The 20,058-nt window shown below is 37.8% G+C and overlaps 1 protein-coding gene across 1 annotated transcript; it reads right to left on the bottom strand.

Annotated features, from left to right (window-relative positions):
- Positions 1–133: 133 nt before the first annotated feature.
- Positions 134–18,093, bottom strand: foxk1 (forkhead box K1). Its single transcript, XM_061719683.1, has 9 exons — positions 17,511–18,093; positions 12,679–12,894; positions 8,212–8,410; positions 7,959–8,105; positions 6,955–7,148; positions 6,538–6,710; positions 4,535–4,792; positions 3,041–3,208; positions 134–2,158 (listed from the first exon to the last, which is right to left on the bottom strand). The coding sequence occupies exons 1-9, from the start codon at positions 17,957–17,959 to the stop codon at positions 1,926–1,928; spliced, it is 2,037 nt and encodes a 678-aa protein (XP_061575667.1). The 5' UTR covers positions 17,960–18,093; the 3' UTR covers positions 134–1,925.
- Between the last annotated feature and the right edge of the window lie 1,965 nt (positions 18,094–20,058).

Raw genomic sequence — 20,058 nt, 5'->3', positions numbered from 1 at the left:
GCTTTTCTCTGAAATTAAAGCAAATGAAATCATGTTCAAATGCAGTTAACACCTTCTTCACACAAGAAAAAAGGACAATATATTTATGTCAATGATGAATTTTAATTTGTGCTACACATTTTAACAAATCACAAAAACAGGAACATTTAAAAATACATATACCTCTCTATTTCCAGAATGTTTATGTATTGATGACAGCTGGGGTTTTTTTTTTTTTTTTTTTTTTTTTTACATATAGCAAAATATTTTTTTTCAAAATAAGAAAAAAATACCTTCTAAATAGCTTTGTCATTTAGCAGATAGAGCAGCATACAATCATGATGCTTTTTTTTTTTCCTTTCTAATAATGTGCAATAACAATCACTGAAAATTTGTGCCTGATTATCAGCTAAAAACGAAGCCTGAGTGAGAACATTCAGAAATGCTAAAGGCAGAATGAGAGAACAGAGCGGGGGAGAAAAGTGCTAAGGAAGATCTAATTTAGGCGGGCTCTGTGGCAGGATGCGCCGACAGATTTGACGCCTCTGAGGAGAGACTGCAGAGATGGAGACTAGCGGTAGACTGTTGGAGAAAAAAAAAGATAGAAAGAAATGTGAAAGCAAAACAGAGGTAAGATGAGAGCAGAGAATATGATTTAAGTACCATATAGAATGAAAAAAGATAAGAGCAGAGTTGAAATTTGTGGTCATGAGTTGGTCCCGCTCTTCCATTGATAAAACTGATACGTCCACTGATGCAGCATAACTGTCACCATTGTAGTGTCGCTGATCTCGTGCTGTTAAAGCGCTATGTTATTCTAAAACTGTAAAACTGCCTAAAGGTCAAAATAAAATGACAAAAAAAAAGTAAAAATATTTAAGGCTTTTAGGATTATTATAATAATGCTTTCCTGTGCTTAAACAAACTGTTCGCACAGGCTGTTTCACTTTTTCTTACACCACTACTGAAACAAGAAAACAAATGAGAACAATCAGTTTGTCTACATTAGGTTAGCTCCACTTCAGTCAACTCTACATAGTTGCCTCTTTTTGACCTCTCTGCTGTCCTTTTGCTCAGATGGCCCTGAATCTGAGGAGCTTCACAGTGGTAGCTGAGCTGAAGTGAAGCGGAAAACTGCCAACTTCTGGTCTGTCGTTCCTGGATGTCCTAATATCTGTTAGTTTAGAAAAAAAAGAAAGAAAAAAAAAACAAAACAACAACAACAAAACATAATAATATGGTTTTCTTTTTGTGCTTCACAGAGAAGGCAAAAAAAATGTCTTAACATTCAGGTCTTGGAATTGATATCAATGTCTTGTCTTTTCTGAGACGAGATGTTTTATTTCTTTTGTCTCATTTTACCATCCAAGAATGTGTTTTTGAAAAATACAATCGCATTCATAACAGTCTCCCAGGCCTCGTAGGCCTGGCTGGTATTGCGCTGCCACCTCCTCTCAGCTGTTCTTTCCATGACTGTTACATCGAGCAGTTATCACAGCTTCCACAGGCCTCTGAAATCTGAGCTCATATTCCTTTCAAATGAGGAAGAAACTCAAATCCAACAAAGAGTAAAGGTCTTTGGCCTGAAAGTGATCCATCCATCAACAAAAGGTTGCATCTGACATTTAACCAACAGTCGTGTGTTGGACTGAAATTTGAATTTGAAGTTTAATTGTTATTTAAATAGAATGCACGAGGAAAAAGGCTGAAGCCGATTTACTAAATTTTCTCCTTTAAATTAAGACCTTGCTTAAAGATTTCATTTCATTTTAGCCAAAATACATATTGACAATTTAATTCCCTTCGGAGAGACAGTCTGCTTTTTCTTTTTCTTTTTTTTTTTCGGACCATGTCAGCCATAGTCGTTTCAGATTTGTGTAAAACGGGAGCACGGAGGGTACGACAGAGAGGCTGTCCATTGGATACCTAGTAAGAGGTCCTTGACTTTATTGCCTTGGGTCGTGGGTTTGTGAAGTCATGGCAACAATGACGGGCTGCTGAGCAGGTATGACTTGATGCTGAGCGGGCTCCATCCCGCCCTCGTCCTCCATCTTCGGTCTTTTGGGCTGGGGCTCACCTGTTTGCTCAGGTGAAGTGTCTGCATTGGGCTGTCTGTTCACCAGAACCGGAGGAGAGCTGGAGGCCTGTGCAGCCAGGATCTGCAGAGGACTATTCATGCCTTGGGAGGAAACAAAATGAAATGTTAATCATGTTAAGGGGCAAATTATGTTATCTTGTGAAGTGATTTGTTTTGAACTTGTGGAAATAAAATGTGTTTTTAAATGTTCCAAGTCAAAAGCTGGCCTTGGGGAACAAAGAGAGGAAGTTTCATAACCTGACGCACAAGATGTTTGTGACACAGCAGCGTCAAGGACGCGCCTCATTAAAGTTAAATGGAAAAAAAAAAAAAAAAAAAGCTGGACCGAGCTGTGTCTGTTTACCACAAACTTCAATCAAGTTAGATTAAGTGCTAAAAGTAGAGCCAACCAGCGAATAAGACCTGCATAAACTATATATATATATATATATATTTAAAAAAAAAGGTGCAAGTGTGGGGGGAGTGAATTCAGGGTTTATACAGCAATCCTTATGTTAAATTTAATACCAATGTAATACCTTCTTCACTACCTTCAGATTTTTTTTTAAAACTGTCACAACATTAAGTGTTAATCACGGACCTTTTAACATTAATACAGATTTTGACCTATAGAACACTATACAGAACAGATTTATAGACTCATTGATGTTGACCAGATGTTTCACATTTATTTCACTTTGTGAATGACAATAAAATAGACTGATTAAAATGTAAAAGGTAAAAAATAATACCAATTTAAAAAAAATAATACCTCTGACAGTGATTATCACTTTTTAAAACCCCGCGGAAACCCTGGAATTTAACTTGTATTGTAAAAGTGCTTTGGGGGTCTGGAAGACTAACAGTATTCATCTGCAGAATGCATGTATATAGAGCATTTGTAAACTGGGAATTTAAATGTAATACACACTCCAATTGTTATTTTTTTTAGTAAAGACGGGGATTTAAAAATACACATCTTACCAGATGACAGACTGGTGGAGATAGAAATTGCAGCAGTGGTGTGTTTGCCATTCTGGGTAATGGCGCGAACAGGAAGTTGGTGCAAACCTGGGGTCAGGTGACGTCCTTCAACACCCTGCACTGCACTGTCAACAGTCTGGATCACACGCTCTCTGCTCAGCTGGGCATCTGAGGGGAGCATTCAAACACACAAATGATAAGCTTGGAAACTTCCCAAGATAAGGATCGCTCCTCAGAAAACCTGGATGAATAATGTACATTCAAGTGGACTTCAATTATAATACGTTACACATATTGAAGTGATTTATACGCAAGACGTTAACACTGCCCTCTAACTGAAGTTTAACAGTAAGCACAAAAGTCTCAAATAATGAGAAACAGACCTTCATAGAGCAGTGCTTCAAGACGATGGGAAATAAAAAAATTACATTTCTAGAGATCTCATAGAAAGTCACTTTCTCTTCAATTTTAACACAATATTTGTCTAAATCGATAACAAATGGAAATAAACACTGATGAGGCCCATTCTATCAACAAATACAGACTTTGACCTTTCAAGCCTGGAGTGAGTTACAGGTGCATCATCATCTTAAAAACACACAAATGAATGCTTTTTTTTAACTTACTAAAAAACATCAGGAACATTTTTTAATAAAATTTAAATATTTAGCATTGTAAAACAGTTATGTTTCTAGTTTTATCTGAAGCTAAAAAATAAAAGTTATTGGTTAGGTCAGTATGAGCTATTATAACTCAATTCTTTAAGAAAAAAAACTCACAATTCTGATATTTCTCATTATGATACTTGACTTTCAAAAACAATGCAGAAGAGTGCTGTGGTTGTTCAGAACCAGTAGTTCTCATTAGAACCAGCAGTGGGCTCTCCTGCTCCCGGTTCACGCCTGCTGCAGCTCATTGCTGCAGTCTCCTAAAAGCAGACTGCATCCCAGCTGAGCACCAAACATGGAGTCGAGGGGGATCTGTGGTGCAAATGCATCCATCCCAAATTTCTTTGCTTATTCCAAATTTCAATTTTTTTTTCTTTTTAAAACTATAACGGGGATAAAATGGAAATTCACTTTGTGTTTAAATTCCAAGTCTTAAATGACAGCACTCTCAACAGCGATATTTCTACCAGCAAAAGAAAAGTGAACACATTTGATATTTGTATTATTTTTCAACATTATACCAATTATAACTCCTTAACTCACACGTCATCTGTTTTACAACGTCTCAAAAATAGCTGACAAAAAAATAGGACAATAATGAACTATATATATATTCACTATGAAATATACACAAAGGACTTCAGATTTTACACATTTACAAAGCAGAAAAAGTTTAACAGAAGGTACACACAAGCCCACACGAATATAAACACTTACAACTATGGACATGGAGACGGGTGTATTTATGTATCATGCTACAAAGGGCTTCATGATAAAGAAAGAAAGAAGAAAAAAAAGATCTAAAATAAGACTTCCACAGCTGTACCTCTGACGTCATTGTTGCCCTCGAGTCCTCCAACAGCGAGGGCGCTGTACCCATTTGTGGGGTTGGAAGGCAGAGCGGTGCTGGTAACCACCCGCACCATGGTGACGGTGGACTGAGGGGCGTTTTGAAGCACATGGATGGGCTGGACTTGGCCGATGCCACCTGGAACTAAAGCGAGGGTTTTCCCCGGGCCTGAGTTCAGAACTGTTGGATGTGGAGGAGCCGCCATGATGACAGGCTGAGCACTGACTGGAGAACCTATTTAGAGAGACATATCAGAACAACTTCAGCTCTTTGAAAGTATTTTATATAGTTTCTTTTTTATAGGAATGGGCGATATTTTACCGTTCACGATAAACCGTCAAAAAAAGAATTTGTCATCTCGCGATAAAAACGATAAATTCCCGTTGATGACGTTGTTGTGTAAAGCCGGATTTATGGTTCTGCGTTAAATCCACGCACAACATACGTGAAGGAAGGAAATGAGCAAGCAAGCAAGCAAGAAAGAGAGAAAAAGAAAGAAAGAAAGAGAAAAAGAAAGAAAGAAAGAAAGAAAGAAAGAAAGAAAGAAAAAGAAAGAAAGAAAGAAAGAAAGAAAGAAGAAAAAGAAAGAAAGAAAGAAAGAGAAAAAGAAAGAAAGAAAGAAAGAGGAAAAAGAAAGAAAGAAAGAAAGAAAGAGGAAAAAGAAAGAAAAAGAAAGAAAGAAAGAGGAAAAAGAAAGAAAAAGAAAGAAAGAAAGAGAAAAAGAAAGAAAAAGAAAGAAAGAGAAAAAGAAAAAGAAAGAAAGAAAGAGAAAAAGAAAGAAAGAGAAAAAGAAAGAAAAAGAAAGAAAGAAAGAGAAAAAGAAAAAAAGAAAGAAAGAAAGAGAAAAAGAAAGAAAAAGAAAGAAAGAAAGAGAAAAAGAAAAAGAAAGAAAGAAAGAGAAAAAGAAAGAAAGAGAAAAAGAAAGAAAAAGAAAGAAAGAAAGAGAAAAAGAAAGAAAGAAAGAGAAAAAGAAAGAAAGAAAGAGAAAAAGAAAGAAAGAAAGAGAAAAAGAAAGAAAGAAAGAGAAAAAAGAAAGAAAGAAAAAAAAAGAAAGAAAGAAAAAAAGAAAGAAAGAAAGAAAGAAAGAAAGAAAGAAAGAAAGAAAGAAAGAAAGAAAGAAAGAAAGAAAGAAAGAAAGAGAAAAAGAAAGAAAGAAAAAAAGGGAAAAAGAAAGAAAGAAAGAAAGAGGAAAAAGAAAGAAAAAGAAAGAAAGAAAGAGAAAAGAAAGAAAGAAAGAGAAAAAGAAAGAAAAAGAAAGAAAGAGAAAAAGAAAAAGAAAGAAAGAGAAAAAGAAAAAGAAAGAAAGAAAGAGAAAAAGAAAAAAAGAAAGAAAGAAAGAGAAAAAGAAAGAAAAAGAAAGAAAGAAAGAGAAAAAGAAAAAGAAAGAAAGAAAGAGAAAAAGAAAGAAAAAGAAAGAAAGAGAAAAAGAAAGAAAAAGAAAGAAAGAGAAAAAGAAAGAAAAAGAAAGAAAGAAAGAAAGAAAGAAAAAAAAAGAAAGAAAGAAAAAAAAAAGAAAGAAAGAAAGAAAAAAAAAGAAAGAAAGAAAAAAAGAAAGAAAGAAAAAAAGAAAGAAAGAAAGAAAGAAAGAAAGAAAGAAAGAAAGAAAGAAAGAAAGAAAGAAAGAAAGAAAGAAAGAAAGAAAGAAAGAAAGAAAGAAAGAAAGAAAGAAAGAAAGAAAGAAAGAAAGAAAGAAAGAAAGAAAGAAAGAAAGAAAGAAAGAAAGAAAGAAAGATTTATAAATTCAATTTAATTTGGTGTAGTTTAGTAGCATTCAGTATTCTTTTAGAGCAGTGTTTTGGGGGCTCCAAATACTGAATGTGGTGATAGATTTATAGTTACAAAAGGTGGAGTTGAATTGGTATTTTTTTTTAATCGTCATTTTAATCGTTATCGGGATAAATGCCTGAAATTATCGCGATACATTTTTTAGTCCATACCGCCCATCCCTACTTTTTTATGCGTTTTGCCGATATGCTCACCTGGGGCACTCTGAGAATACCTATACTCTGGCACAGCTGCCAGTTTGTTAACCAGCTGTTCGTGATGGTCGTGAGGGATAGGAGAGCCCTCCCTGCTCAGGCATTCAGGAGTCTGCAGCCCGCTGGATGTTGGAGAAAGAAGTCCCTGGTGGGTGGGGGATGCAGGAGCACTTCTGGATAACAGAAACATACAAAAAAAAAGAACAACAGAATGAGTATACAACAGATTTCTAACACGTAAACGTTTCCATCTGCGATGCATTCTGCCGAATCAAGCAACCTCAACACTTACTTTGTTCTGCCCAATCAAATGAGAGCAAGAATTAAAACCAGAGACAGGGTGGGAAAGGGTTAGCCAAGTCATTGTGTCTGTGTGCAAGTCACTGAGGGTCATGGGTGACCAAATCAAGGTCATACCTTGAAGACAGAGGTCCAAACGGTGTCCTGAAGCAAGCCACCCCTCTTTGCCGTCTTTTCCTGAAGGCCTGCTCCACCAACTTGGCTTCAGAGGCCGAATCCAAACGCCAGAAACTTCCTTTCCCAGGCTCATCCTGGGAGCGGGGCACTTTCAGAAAGTACCGGTTTAGAGACAGATTGTGTCTGATTGAGTTCTACAGGCAAGAGAAAAAAAAAAAATCACAAAATATTTTGTTATTCAAGATGGATGTCATTTTGTAAAAGAGAACCATGGACTTTTAAAATGCCAATAGTTTTCCAGAGTGAAAAACACATTGACAATTTCCTCTGTAGCACTTAACTACAGCAGAAAATAAGCAACTCGGTGATGCAGCGTTTGTCAACTACGCCCCAAAATTATGGAACACACTGCCCAAAAACATCAGGGAAGCAGAGTCGGTAGATATTTTCAAAAGACAACTTAAAACCTATATCTTTACTCAAGCATTTAAAACATAAGATAACCGTGCCTTAGCTGCCACTTTCCTTTTATCTACCGTATATATCATTGATTTTTACTGTCTGCATTACTTTTATATGTTTTTATATGATCATTTTTATCTTGTACTCTTATTTGTTGATATTTTTATCTTTTTATTTTTCATATGCCTACGACTCGTGCAGCATTTTTACCTTTTTATATTCATATATAAAATTTTTATATTCCTTTTTATATTATCCTATGTTAGTAGTTGTTCTGTGGAAGAATTTGGAACTGAATTTTGTGAGGGTTGTGTTTTATATCACTGCACTTAAATATTTGTGTTTTTTGTTTTATTTGCTGTTGTTGTTTCTTATTTGTACTGTTACTGTAAAGCACCTTGAGCTGCGACTTTCGTCTGAAAGGTGCTATATAAATAAAGTTTATCATTATTATTATTATTATTATTATTATTATTATTAACTCCTCCTATCCAACTATACAGGAGATATTAGCTTCTTTCAGAAAAAGAAAAGGACCGTACCTGCCAGCCCTTGTCTGCAGTGCGATAGTAGGGGTAGTGTTTAGTGATGTGGGCATAGATGCCACTGAGAGTCAGCTGCTTGTCTGGGGCCGAAGAGATAGCCTGGACTATCAACTGTGCATAGGAATAAGGAGGTTTTGACTCATCCTGGGGAAAACACAAACACACTTATAAATAACCACAAATAACAGGGTTTATTGTTATAGATCAGCTGGTCAGATCAGTCTCTTGAACCGTGTTACCGAGTTGTTACCTTGGGGCTGTCTCCTCCTGCCGACTCCCCTCGTTGCTCGCCTCCTCCACCTCTGTGCTCAACGAGAGTTCGCCTCTGTTCAGATACAGCCTTGGCTGCATATTCGGCTGCTAACTGGAGGTCAGAGGTCACGTTACGTCCATAGCGATACCCTGATGACCCTGCCCCTCGTGGACTGGCTGGACAGGAGGTGGGAACACTGGGCAAGATAGAAAAAGGGGTTTGTATTAGAGCTATAAAGTCCTGATTTGAGGTCACTGCTGGACAGTGGAGCTGCCGGGTTCATTCACCAGCTCCCGTCCCTACACAAATGACCTATTGTGTCTTTTCTGATGACAGTTTCTTTAAAAACCCCACATAGACTCATACAAAAAGTCCTTCCCTCTCAAATGTGACATACGAAAAACAGTGTTTGAAGACTTTTGTGTAAATATCTACACAGAAACTTCCCGCCTGCATTTCCCAAGTTTAAACGTACTTTCCTGAGCGTTCAGGAAGTTTCTAGGCTGTAACCTTTGGGCAGAGGATGTGTGAATATCACCCAATGACAGCGCGTGAGTGAGGGGACTAAATTTCCTCCCCCAATGTGTACAGTTCTCTGCTAAACACACAATCAGGCTCCCTCAGCAGATTGACTTTCAAATAAAGTCTGCCGCTGCAGCACTTCCTGCAGGCTGCGCGTACGTGTGTACACCTGCCTCAGAACAAAAGCTCCGTGAAACAATAGGCAGAGAAAGTCATGTTTCACAGATTTACTTACTAATTGTGCTCGTCTTTTTCTTCCTCTAACTAACTTAAAAACTGTCTTGCAATTTGTCAGATGACGTTCATATTGTAAATGTAAATAACAAATGTGCCAATTTAGAGGCTAATTTACATGGAGTTGTTCCTGTTGCAAGGTCAATATTGTGTCTTATTCATTTCTTTATCATGAAGCAATGTTGCTGAAGTACAAATAACACTTTTTTTTTAAATGTATTGTCTAATTGGCTATTTATCAGGAACCAACTTTATCTGAAAAACAGGAAAACATTGTGTGTGTATATATATATATATATATATATATATATATATATATATATCACAATTTTCGACAACATTGCAATTTACAACTATAATATATCGTGTGTTCCTAATACTGTGCCATTTAACCATTATGCCAGATGTATCATGTGATACATGAATTTCTAAGACCTCAGTACCACCATATAAGGTTTTACGTAAACCACCCAAAAATTATTAAAAAAGTAAAATAAATTAAAAAAAATACGCACAAAAAATAAGGACACTTACTTAATGTAATCATGATAGGGAAAAATAAACATTTAGAAATAGTTAAATGCAAAATTTAAAGTGTTTTTGATTTCAATATAAAACTAACACTTAAATTATAAAATATATAAAATGATGATGTTTTGTCTGTCTGTAGGGACGCTATTCACACTATCACTTAAGTGAATTTACTTTTTGACTTGTCAGAGGCTGAAAATAGCCATTTACTCTGATCGAGGTGGATTCCTAACTGGTGCTAACATTATTTGATATTTAGCATTTTCCAAATAAGTCATTACACAAACATGCAGAAATGTGATAAGAAATATACAACCTAAACTATAGAAAACACTATTTCATTACTGATAAAACAAGTGACTAAAATGAATGCAAAGTATAAAGGCGTTAAGACACCAAAGGTAAGACCTGAGTTCACCACAAATTAAGTCAAAATCTACATACATATTCTCTTTCCATGACAAAATGACCACTATAATTTAAAGTAATTCCATATTACCAAAACACAAAGTACTTACAAAGCATGGATCAATGAGAATAAAAATACATGGGATTATGTCAATAATTAACTAGATTATATCTGTTGTTGTAGAGACAGAGCACAAGGAGAAACCAGCAACGTATTATACAACCCACACCTGCTTCTGTTAGTAAAGTAAACACGGTTTTCCGCAGAGAGTCCGCAAGCTTTGATTTCCCTCTGGCAACAGAGAGCCAGTGAACACGACTCACAGAGGAAGAGAGAGAATACGGCATGTTTATAGTTCTGCTGTCGGAGAAAACAGGCTGCAGGCTCTGATTTCATAATAGCTCAGTAAGTTTGCGGTTATAAAAAATAAATAAATAAAAATTCTGAGTATAAACAGAAATGTCTGCTTTTGTTCAGGGACATCTAAAATATATAACGATACACAAAAACTTAATTCAAAGCTATCTGGGCCTCCAGAGGGGAGCAAAGGGTAATCTTTGCTTTTCCTTACAAACAACCATTACACTCCCTCTGCGTGTGCACGCGGCCGTGCAGTTCAAGTGTGCATGCTGGCAGAAGAGGAAGAATGTTATTTTTTACACTTCAGTTCAGTTGCCAGACAGGAAAAGTGACTCTTGCCACCCTGTGAGGAGACAACATTGTTGTTTTAAGTAAAAGCACGTACTTTTACACGGTTCTTTCTTTCTATGTATTGTATACAGGTGCTGGTGACGAGGGTGGATACAGCTGTCTGTCCGAAAAAGGCCACAGTGAAACTGGGTTACAGAGAGGCATGTGCAAGCGTCTTTACTATGCGTCTGCTATGTGTCCATGTGCGAGAGGAGGTGGGAGGGCTGTGGTGGTGGTGGGGCTGTGAAAAAGAAACCAAGAATGGACGGAAAAATGGCCTACAGGCAAAACAATCTGCCCAATAGCCAATCACACACCCTGAAGCTGCAGCCATCCCATATAAGGCATGTGCACACACAAGCCGACGCTGGTGGGGACGCGTGTTGTAAGGACGGCCACTGGTCACCAGAGGGCACACATAGCAACACCAAACAGTCGCGCATGCTGCACACATTTATAGAGCTGAGCTCTTCCAACATGTGCTCACAGCTCATTAGACTGCAGCTTTCCACCTTAAGCACATAAACTACACCATGGCTCTCATTTCACAGCTTGATTTGAATCAAACCAAAGAAAAGTGAGAAGTTATACAGACACTTGCAGAATAACTAACACGTCATGCAAGACAATGGTGTCATTATGGACCCCGTTTTCCTTTCTTTTGTTTTTGAGAGACAGAGATAAATAAAAGGGGTAACAGAAGTCTGAATATTTTTTATGCAGAATTAGATTATAAAATGGATCTGACACTGAAGGTGAACATGATCATTCCTATAATAAACTAGAAAGAACCTTTAATGGTGTTTTCCTCATCTCATTAATGTTGATGTCCTTCCCTCAATAAGACCCACCTCTATACGAAAAACTTAATGAATATCAGTGAGAATATTCTGATGCAACATCAATATTAGACATCCGGCCCGATATCTAAATATCTGGATTGGGAACATTTGCTGCATCACACATCAACTTTGCATCAACTTGCCAAAACTTGTTAGACAAATACCGTGTGCATAAGCTGACAATCGTCACAAAGGCATTTATAATTAATAATTGCAATGCAGAAGAAGTATAACAGCAGGTAATTGTATTCAACATGTGGATGAACTCAGGATTTTCAACTGTAAATAAGCACCTTTCGCCCTCTAACACGCCACCGCATCTTCATTTCATCATGTGGGACGTTGCAGGAAAAATAACACTACCAGTGTCAGCTGCATTTTAGAGAGTTATTAAAGGAAACCACACTTTTGTGCATCTCGCAGCATCACACACACTTCATCTCAGCTGTGTCTCTGTTTCAGATGCTGAAATAAATTAGCTGTGCTGGTACTTTTAGTTGCTATGGACTACGGGCAAACTTTACTGAAGATAGTAGTTTGCACGACGCCGCAAAGACGAACCACTTCCAGACGACTGAAGAAAACCGTGCTTTTTTTGGTTAACACTTTTTGGCTCATGACAGAACAGCAGAAGTTTGTGGAAGTAATGAAGGTGCCATACCAAAATGATGCAAATTAAATTTGATTTTTTTATAACACTGGCATTAACATTTGAATTAATCAATAAAGTGTATTTATCGTCCTTCCATAGAACAGAGACTGAAAAGGTAGGATTGGTGTGTCCCTAATTATTAGGGACTTTCTTTGCCTCCAATATCATTTTTTTTTTTAAGCCAGAGTTAGTCAAGTCAAGTTTATTTCTACAGCACATTTAAAACAACCTCACCTGACCAAAGTCCCATGCAGGCTAAAACATTTTTTTTAAGAAATTGCCAAATCATAAATATATCTAATAAAATCATAATACAAAATAATAATTAGTTCTTTTTTTTATTCTCAGGGCTACCTTAGTCTCAGACAGAGAAAATGTAAAAATAGTTTTACTGGAACAAAAATTCAAGAAAAAAAATTAGACAATCTTACAACCCACATTTGTTTAATTAATTGTAATTTTAAGATGTTATTATTCATTATTCTGTTAACAATATTGACAATTATCATTCACTTTTGCAGAGGAAAACAGGAGAGACAAAAAATCTCTTTCAAAAAGTGACCACCAAAAGTGTGGCAGTTTACCTGATGGTGCCGGTGGGCGATGGCAGCGGCGAGCCAAACGCCCTGATGTGGTCTTCATGCTGCTGCGCGGTGGGAATGCTGATTTTAAGAGGGGAGATGTGGGGCAGAAGTGGGCGAGGAGGAGGAGAGGGCTGCTCCATTTCTCTGTGCTCTTCAATATCCATGAGCGACATGAACTGGATCTTGATTACGGTACTGGGAAAACGAAACACGCACCTAGAAAGCAGGACAGCAGGCAGAAGCAGTTTCATTAGTTCAACCTCTCATTGACAATGATTATGGCAAAGTAACTTTTCTGGAGTTTCTGATGACATTGTACAATTTTCTGTAGACAAGAGGGTCAACAGAGAAGTAGAAATACAGACGAGCACTTCCACAGGTATTTCTCATCTTAAATGGCTCTGTAAATTATGACAAGTAAACAAACTCCGTCTGCTGACAAGGATGACCGAAACCAAGAACAGTAAATGGATCTAATGTCGAGATTTACCTTGTGAACTCAAGAATTAACAAATAAATCTCATTAAAATAGATAAACATCAAACTTCAGTTTCTTGTAACATGTGAAATAAATTTGTCCCCAAATAAATTCACTTTAAAGTATACATAAAGCATATATACTTTCTGTGCAACGGCAACTTTGTATTTATACTAAAAACATTATCCAAGACATTTTTGAGAACTCCCGTACAGAAGCGTAGAACTGCCACTTCAGTGAAAGAAAAATGCAGTCATTATCACAATATAATGTGAAAATGTATAAACAATATCTTTTTCAAGTTTGTACAATATGTTATCAATTACAATATTGTAATGTCTGAACAATATAATATCAGGTTATTAGTACATGTTTATTAAGTCATAACAAAAAACGTAATATTTGTACAATACATGTTCACGTTATTACAATATAAATATTATAAGAATGTAATGTTTTTGTCATAACGTGATGAATATGTAAATTGTAATAACATAATGATATGTTATTCAAAAATGAAAAATATTGCAATTACGGGATAAGATATTGTACAAATGTCAAAAATATACTGTTAGAACATTAACATTTCCCATTATAACATGATGGCTCTAATTTTCTTTCAAAGATGGTGGCAGTTCTACACTTCTGTACTCCCGAGCTCTCATTAAAAAAATAAATAAAAACTTGACTTTCTTTTCCTTTTCTATTCTTCTTTTAGCAGGTCTGGACAAATGTGTTGATAAAAGCAGGGATCAGTCAGATGGGCAAGTTAGTTCAAGTATAAACAAACGTCTTGAAAATAATCATGTACATGAAGGATTTAGTCAATGTTTGACAACAGCACCTTAAAGGCTAATGCAAACAGTTGTCCTTTTCTGAAGCAAATGCAGGCCAGAGTTGCCTACGTCTTTCCAATCACTAACCTACACTATCTTCCCAAAATTATATATTGTAAAATAAAACTGAAACCTAATTCTAAACGGTATCAAAGAAAGGTCCTTGAGCAGAGTATGGTGAAGAAAACACTACAGCCGTCAACCCAGCATTGGATCAGTGAACAGACCGGTTAAAGCTGTCTCTGTTTGTAGAAAGACATCATAAACAAAAAAAAACATCCATGAAAGAAGAGCATGGGTAGGGAAGGAAAGGAAAGTGGCCTGTGTACTTTCTGCAGCGCTGCACAGCCAAGAAAGGAGCGACTGAGGACAACCATTTTAGCTTCTTTCAGTCTTCAGCTTCAGTTGAAGGCCAAAGTAGCAAAGAAAAAACTGATGTTGTGTGTAAACACCTCAAGAGATAACCTGAGAGGCCTTAGATAAGATGAACATAAATAAGACTATGGTGGTCTGATCTGATTAAAAGTAAGACTGTTTGCAAACACAGTATAACCCGAAAAACATTGACACGTCACTGTGCGGGACAATTTATGGCTTGAGAAGGTACGTAAATAGCAGAAAAATAAAAGCAATGAAGAAACATCTATTCAGGCCATTCAGACAACTGTGAGTTGGAGGAAGAATGTATTCAAAGAAGGATAATTGACCCACAGCACTACTGCACCAGTGGTGCACCGAGCAACTGGAATCTACACATTCACTCATTCAAAAAAGTGTATCAGCCAGGACATGTCCTGTATGCTCCACTGTGAGCCAATGGAGAGAGCAGTGTACACACCGCCCTTTCAAAAGGGTTGTGTTGATCCCATGAAACAATGTCGTTTTAACTAGACGGATCATGGCAACCGAATCTATTGGCTATAGCATTCTAATCTGCACATCAAGCAGCAGATCAACGTGGATCTACACATACATCTCAATATAAAAATGACCAAAATAAAAACTAATAATTGCCATCAGATCCATGGAGTTTCAAGGTGATCCATGCCCTTTTCACTAGGAACACACACGGGTGTGTGTGTGTATGTGTATATACACACACATTATATATATATATATACACACATACACACACACACACACACACATACAATCTGACACACACACACAGATTAGGTTTTTCATGAAGATAACAGAGACAGCTGGAGTCTTCAATGTGATTTTGATTAAATCACACAAACAACATTCTGTTGATGAATTGATTGGTTGTATAAAAGTAAAATAATCTGTTTTGTTTCTTTTTCAAGCAAAGTGACATGCAGAATTAGCTGATATCTGGAGATGCAAGGGAATAAAAGTATTTATTTTTTACTTCCCTCACTATGTGTAGCTAATGCAAATTTACAGCCAAACAAAAGGTGCTGCAAAGCAAATGCATCTCTCACACACGCATCTCTCTCACACGCACACACACACGCGCACACACACACACGCGCACACGCACACGCACACGCACACGCACACGCACACGCACATGCACGCTTTTCAAGAAATCAGTAAAATAGATCTCGGGAATATTTGATCACAAAAAATACTTGAGGAGAAAACATGAGCCCATCCTGCCTGGAATGGAGGCACTTAAGAACCACAATTGTGTGTGTGCACGATATTAAAAAAGGCTTGTTGTACATCTATTATGTACTCAAGTGTGTTATGCATCAGTTTTTGTCTTCCTGGCAGGATGCTAAAAAGATGTATAGTGGAAATAAATGGACAGGGAATGGAGGGCTATATAGTAATTATCCAATATGTCAATTTTGTTTCACAAGTTTTGTTATGTTTTTTTTTTTTAATAAACATAAGCTAAGTGCTGTGCTGCATACAGGCGAGATTCTCAGCTAAGAATACACCCCTGCGGAGCCCACATGCTGCAAACATGGCTGTAGTGGATAGTCTTGTGTTTACTCCATGTGCGCATCCAAGAAAGAAGTGGTTCCAGCACTTCCTGTCCAAGTCATGACACGCCCCCAAACAGTCCCCGCAGCCAATCAGAAGGCTTTAACACACACTAACACACACACACACACACACACACACACACACACACACACACACACACACACACACACACACACACACACACACACACACACACACACACACACACACACACACACACACACACACACACACACACACACACACACACACACACACACACACACAGCTCCACTCCACCCTGTGATTTATTAACGCACACAAACAGTCAAACGTTTCAGCTTTCATTATTTAATTATGCACTCTAGACAATGATCATTGAAAATGTTTAAACAAAGTAAAAGTGTAACTATTCCAACTCATTTAAACAGCGCGTGAATTCACATTCACACATAAGTTACATTTCAAAAAGGACACTTAAAGCCAAACTTCCACTGTGTCTGTCCCAGCAGACACGTGAGAGGAGGTGTCGTTTGTTTACATGAATGTCTATGTGACTGACACGTTGACTTGAGCAGCAGCAGCAAAAACATGTGCTTCTGTAAATTACATTTCAATAAAGTACCTCAACAAAACCCCCACAACAAGCAGCTATGCGGGGCAGGGAAACCAACCAGCCTCATAATTTAAAAACTAAAAAAAACAACCTTGGCTCGTAGGCTGGGCCGAGTAAAAATAAAGCTAAGTTTGGTAAGAGCTAATACTGGCTTAGGCTGATTCACTATAGTCTTGTTTGGGGAAATATTTAAGGATGAGGCAGATGAGACAAGAAACAATAATATCAAGTATGATTTGACCTGAGTTTAAGGCTGGGAAGTTAATTTAATAGCGTGTTAAAAATCTCAAACACGTTTTCCTGATCTGTTTTTTTGTTTCTGTTTTGTATGTGTTTTATACTGGAAAAATCTCAAACACGTTTGTAGTTTGTTTTTTTTGTTTTTAAACCAAATTTAAACCAAATTCGGTCCCCGGTGGGGTGTCATGACAAACTTTGTAAACCTTCACTGAGGGAGTAAATATGGAGGCCATAACAATAAACTCGTGTTAAAAAAAAAGTGTCTAGAACGCCAATACGCCACAATGGACCTATTATAATAAAATGATAATAGTTTAATAGTGAAGTTAGCGAGAATCGCCTTGTATGTTTTTCATACAAAAAAAATATTGCGCTTCGAACGAAGGGGGTAACAGGTTAACACGAGAGACTAAAGGCTGATTTATAGTTCTGCGTTACACCAACGCAGAGATCTACGCCGTAGGGTTACGGCGTAGGGTACGCGGCCACACACACCGTACGGTGTGCGTGATCGCGTACCCTACGCCGTAATCCTACGGCGTAGGTCTCTGCGTCGATTTAACGCGGACCATAATTCAGGCTTAATTCTGTCATCACACCTTTTCTGAATGGAGTGCATGTATTTGTATGTTAACACACAGGCCGGATTAAGTTGTAGCTCTGTTGTAGCTCTGTTTCAGCCCTGTTTTAGCCCTCTTTCAGCTGTTTTAGCCCCCGTACTCACTCCCGAGGCAGCTGCAGCGGCGGCGCTCCTCTCCGCTGGAACACGCCGTCTACGAACACGCCGTTCTTGCCCAGGCAGCGCAGCGAGAACCCGCCCGCCTCGCCGTCGTAGCCGATCTGCAGGTGTCGCCGCGAGATGAAGCTGGAGTGGCCCATGTTGATGTCCACCGAGCCGTGGGACGAGTTCCGGCCTATGGTGACCGTCCTCTGCCGCATGACAAACTCAAAGTCCCGGCCCTCCAGCCGGGCCAGGGCCTGCGGAGGGGTCGCCGCGAGCAGCCGCGCCGGCAGCAGGCGCGCCTCGCCGCGGGCTCCCGGCGCGGGGGCGGCCGGCAGCAGGGCCAGCGACGGCGGGTAGTGAGAGGTCACCGACACCCGCACCGGGCTGCACGGAGCCGACTGGAGGGCCAGCAGAGCCCGGGCTCCGGTGTCGTCCCTGTAGTCTGCCATCTTCTTTTTTTTTGAAGGGGGTCAACACACGCACACGCAGCACGCACACTCTTTACTTCTCAGACACAAAGTTGCAACGTGAGAGTTTTCGCTCGGTCGGGGCTCTCGCTTGCTCCGTGGCTGACGGAACAACATGGAGTCCGACGGCGGCGTTAAAGACCCGGAGCGGAGCCTAAGGGAGCCGGACTCGGGCTGCGTTCATGGCCCCGTCGGACAGAACCAGTACTCGAGTAATAAAAACGGTCAAAATCATCCCCCCTGTAAAACTGCCATCCCCCCTTTCCATCCCTTATGTCATTTCATCACTGAATGTGGTTTTACTGCTATTTCAACATTTAGAGTCATCACCAGAAAAATAACACCAGAAAAATAACTTATTTGACAATTTTCACCTGTTTCAAGTCAATTTTCACTTGAAATAAGTAGGAAAATCTGCCAGTGGGACAAGATTTATCTTCTCATTACAAGCAATAAAATCTTGTTCCACTGGCAGAATTTTCTACTTATTTCCAGTGAAAATCTACTTGAAACAGGTGAAATCCATCCATCCATTATTACCGCTTTATCATTTGCAGGGTCACGGGGGTCTGCTGGAGCCTATCCCAGCTATTTTCAGGCGAGAGGCAGGATAATCATCAAAATTATAACAAATAAAGGTTTAACATATCTTGCTTTGCATGTAATAAGACTAAGTAATGTATTAGTTTCACCTTTTAAGTTGAATTATTGAAATAAATTAACTTTTACACCATATTCTAGTTGAATTATTGAAATAAATTAACTTTTACACCATATTCTTCACCTGTAGGCTATATTATACATCTGGGCTGATGTGGATTTAATTAAAAAAATTAACTTTTACACCATCCCCCCTGAAATAAAAACGGTCAAAATCATCCCCCCTGTAAAACTGCCATCCTGTCTTTCTATCCATTATGTCATTTCATCAATGATTTTGGTATTATTGCTATTTCAACATTTAGAGTCATCATCAGAAAAATAACACCAGAAAAATAACTTATTTGACCATTTTCACCTGTTTCAAGTCAATTTTCACTTGAAATAAGTAGGAAAAATCTGCCAATGGGACAAGATTTATCTTGTCATTACAAGCAATACAATCTTGTTCCACATGCAGATTTTTCTACTTATTTTAAGTGAAAATCTACTTGAAACAGGTGAAAATTGTTGTTTTTTCCAGTGATGAGTCTTGTTTTAAGTGTAATGAGATTTTTTTACTAAAATGAGACATTTTAACTAGAAATAAGACAAATATTCTCGTTAAGATTTTGAGTTTTTGCAGTGATCCATTTTACTTATCCTGTGAAGGACAGAGGCATATTGATAATTTCAGAAAACAGTTTTTTATTGTTGTGTTTTGATGTTTTTGATGTAAGCCCAGTGGATATTTAAAGTTTACAGAAGGCTGCATTTAACTGCTGCTATGTCATTCCTGCAGTATTTCTGCAGGTGTTTTGGTCAGTGCTATTATTTGTAATATATTATATTATTTGTAATCAGCACAAATTATCTGTCCCCATATGATAAAATCCACCATCCCCCCAGATTTTTTTTTACAACTCAAGTACTGGACAGAACAGGGGCGAAAATCCCGTTTCATAGTTGGGGGGGACAATAAACAGTAAAATTTTAGAGAATAAATCCAGGAGGGGACAAGGAATACAAGTTTTAGCCTTCCTTTAATACAGCATTTTGACATTTTCATCTCTATCTCGCAAACAGGCAGAAGACCTTTCTTAGAGCCATACAAAACAATGGTATTAGGTGGAAGGTGGCAATAATACAGCACATCTGACATAATACACTGCAAAAAAACAAAATCTTAACAAAAATATTTGTCTTATTTCTAGTTAAAATGTCTCATTTTTAGTTAAAAAAAATCTCATTACACTTAAAACAAGACTCATCACTGGAAAAAAACAACAATTTTCACCTGTTTCAAGTCGATTTTCACTTAAAATAAGTAGAAAAATCTGCCAGTGGAACAAGATTGTTTTGCTTATAAGATAAATCTTGTCCCACTGGCAGATTTTTCTACTTATTTCAAGTGAAAATTTACTTGAAACAGGTGAAAATTG

Source organism: Cololabis saira, chromosome 1 (genome assembly GCF_033807715.1).
Source record: "Cololabis saira isolate AMF1-May2022 chromosome 1, fColSai1.1, whole genome shotgun sequence".
Classification (NCBI taxonomy): Eukaryota; Metazoa; Chordata; class Actinopteri; order Beloniformes; family Belonidae; genus Cololabis; species Cololabis saira.
The sequence above is the reverse complement of the archived record's forward strand: the minus strand, read 5'-3'. Positions and strand labels throughout refer to the sequence as shown.

What these genes read in the sequence shown, in the direction of transcription:
- foxk1 (XM_061719683.1), bottom strand. Translation starts at nt 17,959, where the DNA reads ATGGCAGACTACAGGGACGACACCGGAGCCCGGGCTCTGCTGGCCCTC. An exon ending in CCGCTGCAGCTGCCTCGGGA is followed by an intron (nt 12,895 to 17,510) that starts GTGAGTACGGGG and finishes CCTGCTTTCTAG; the next exon opens with GTGCGTGTTTCGTTTTCCCA. An exon ending in TTTGGACCTCTGTCTTCAAG is followed by an intron (nt 6,711 to 6,954) that starts GTATGACCTTGA and finishes TCTGTTATCCAG; the next exon opens with AAGTGCTCCTGCATCCCCCA.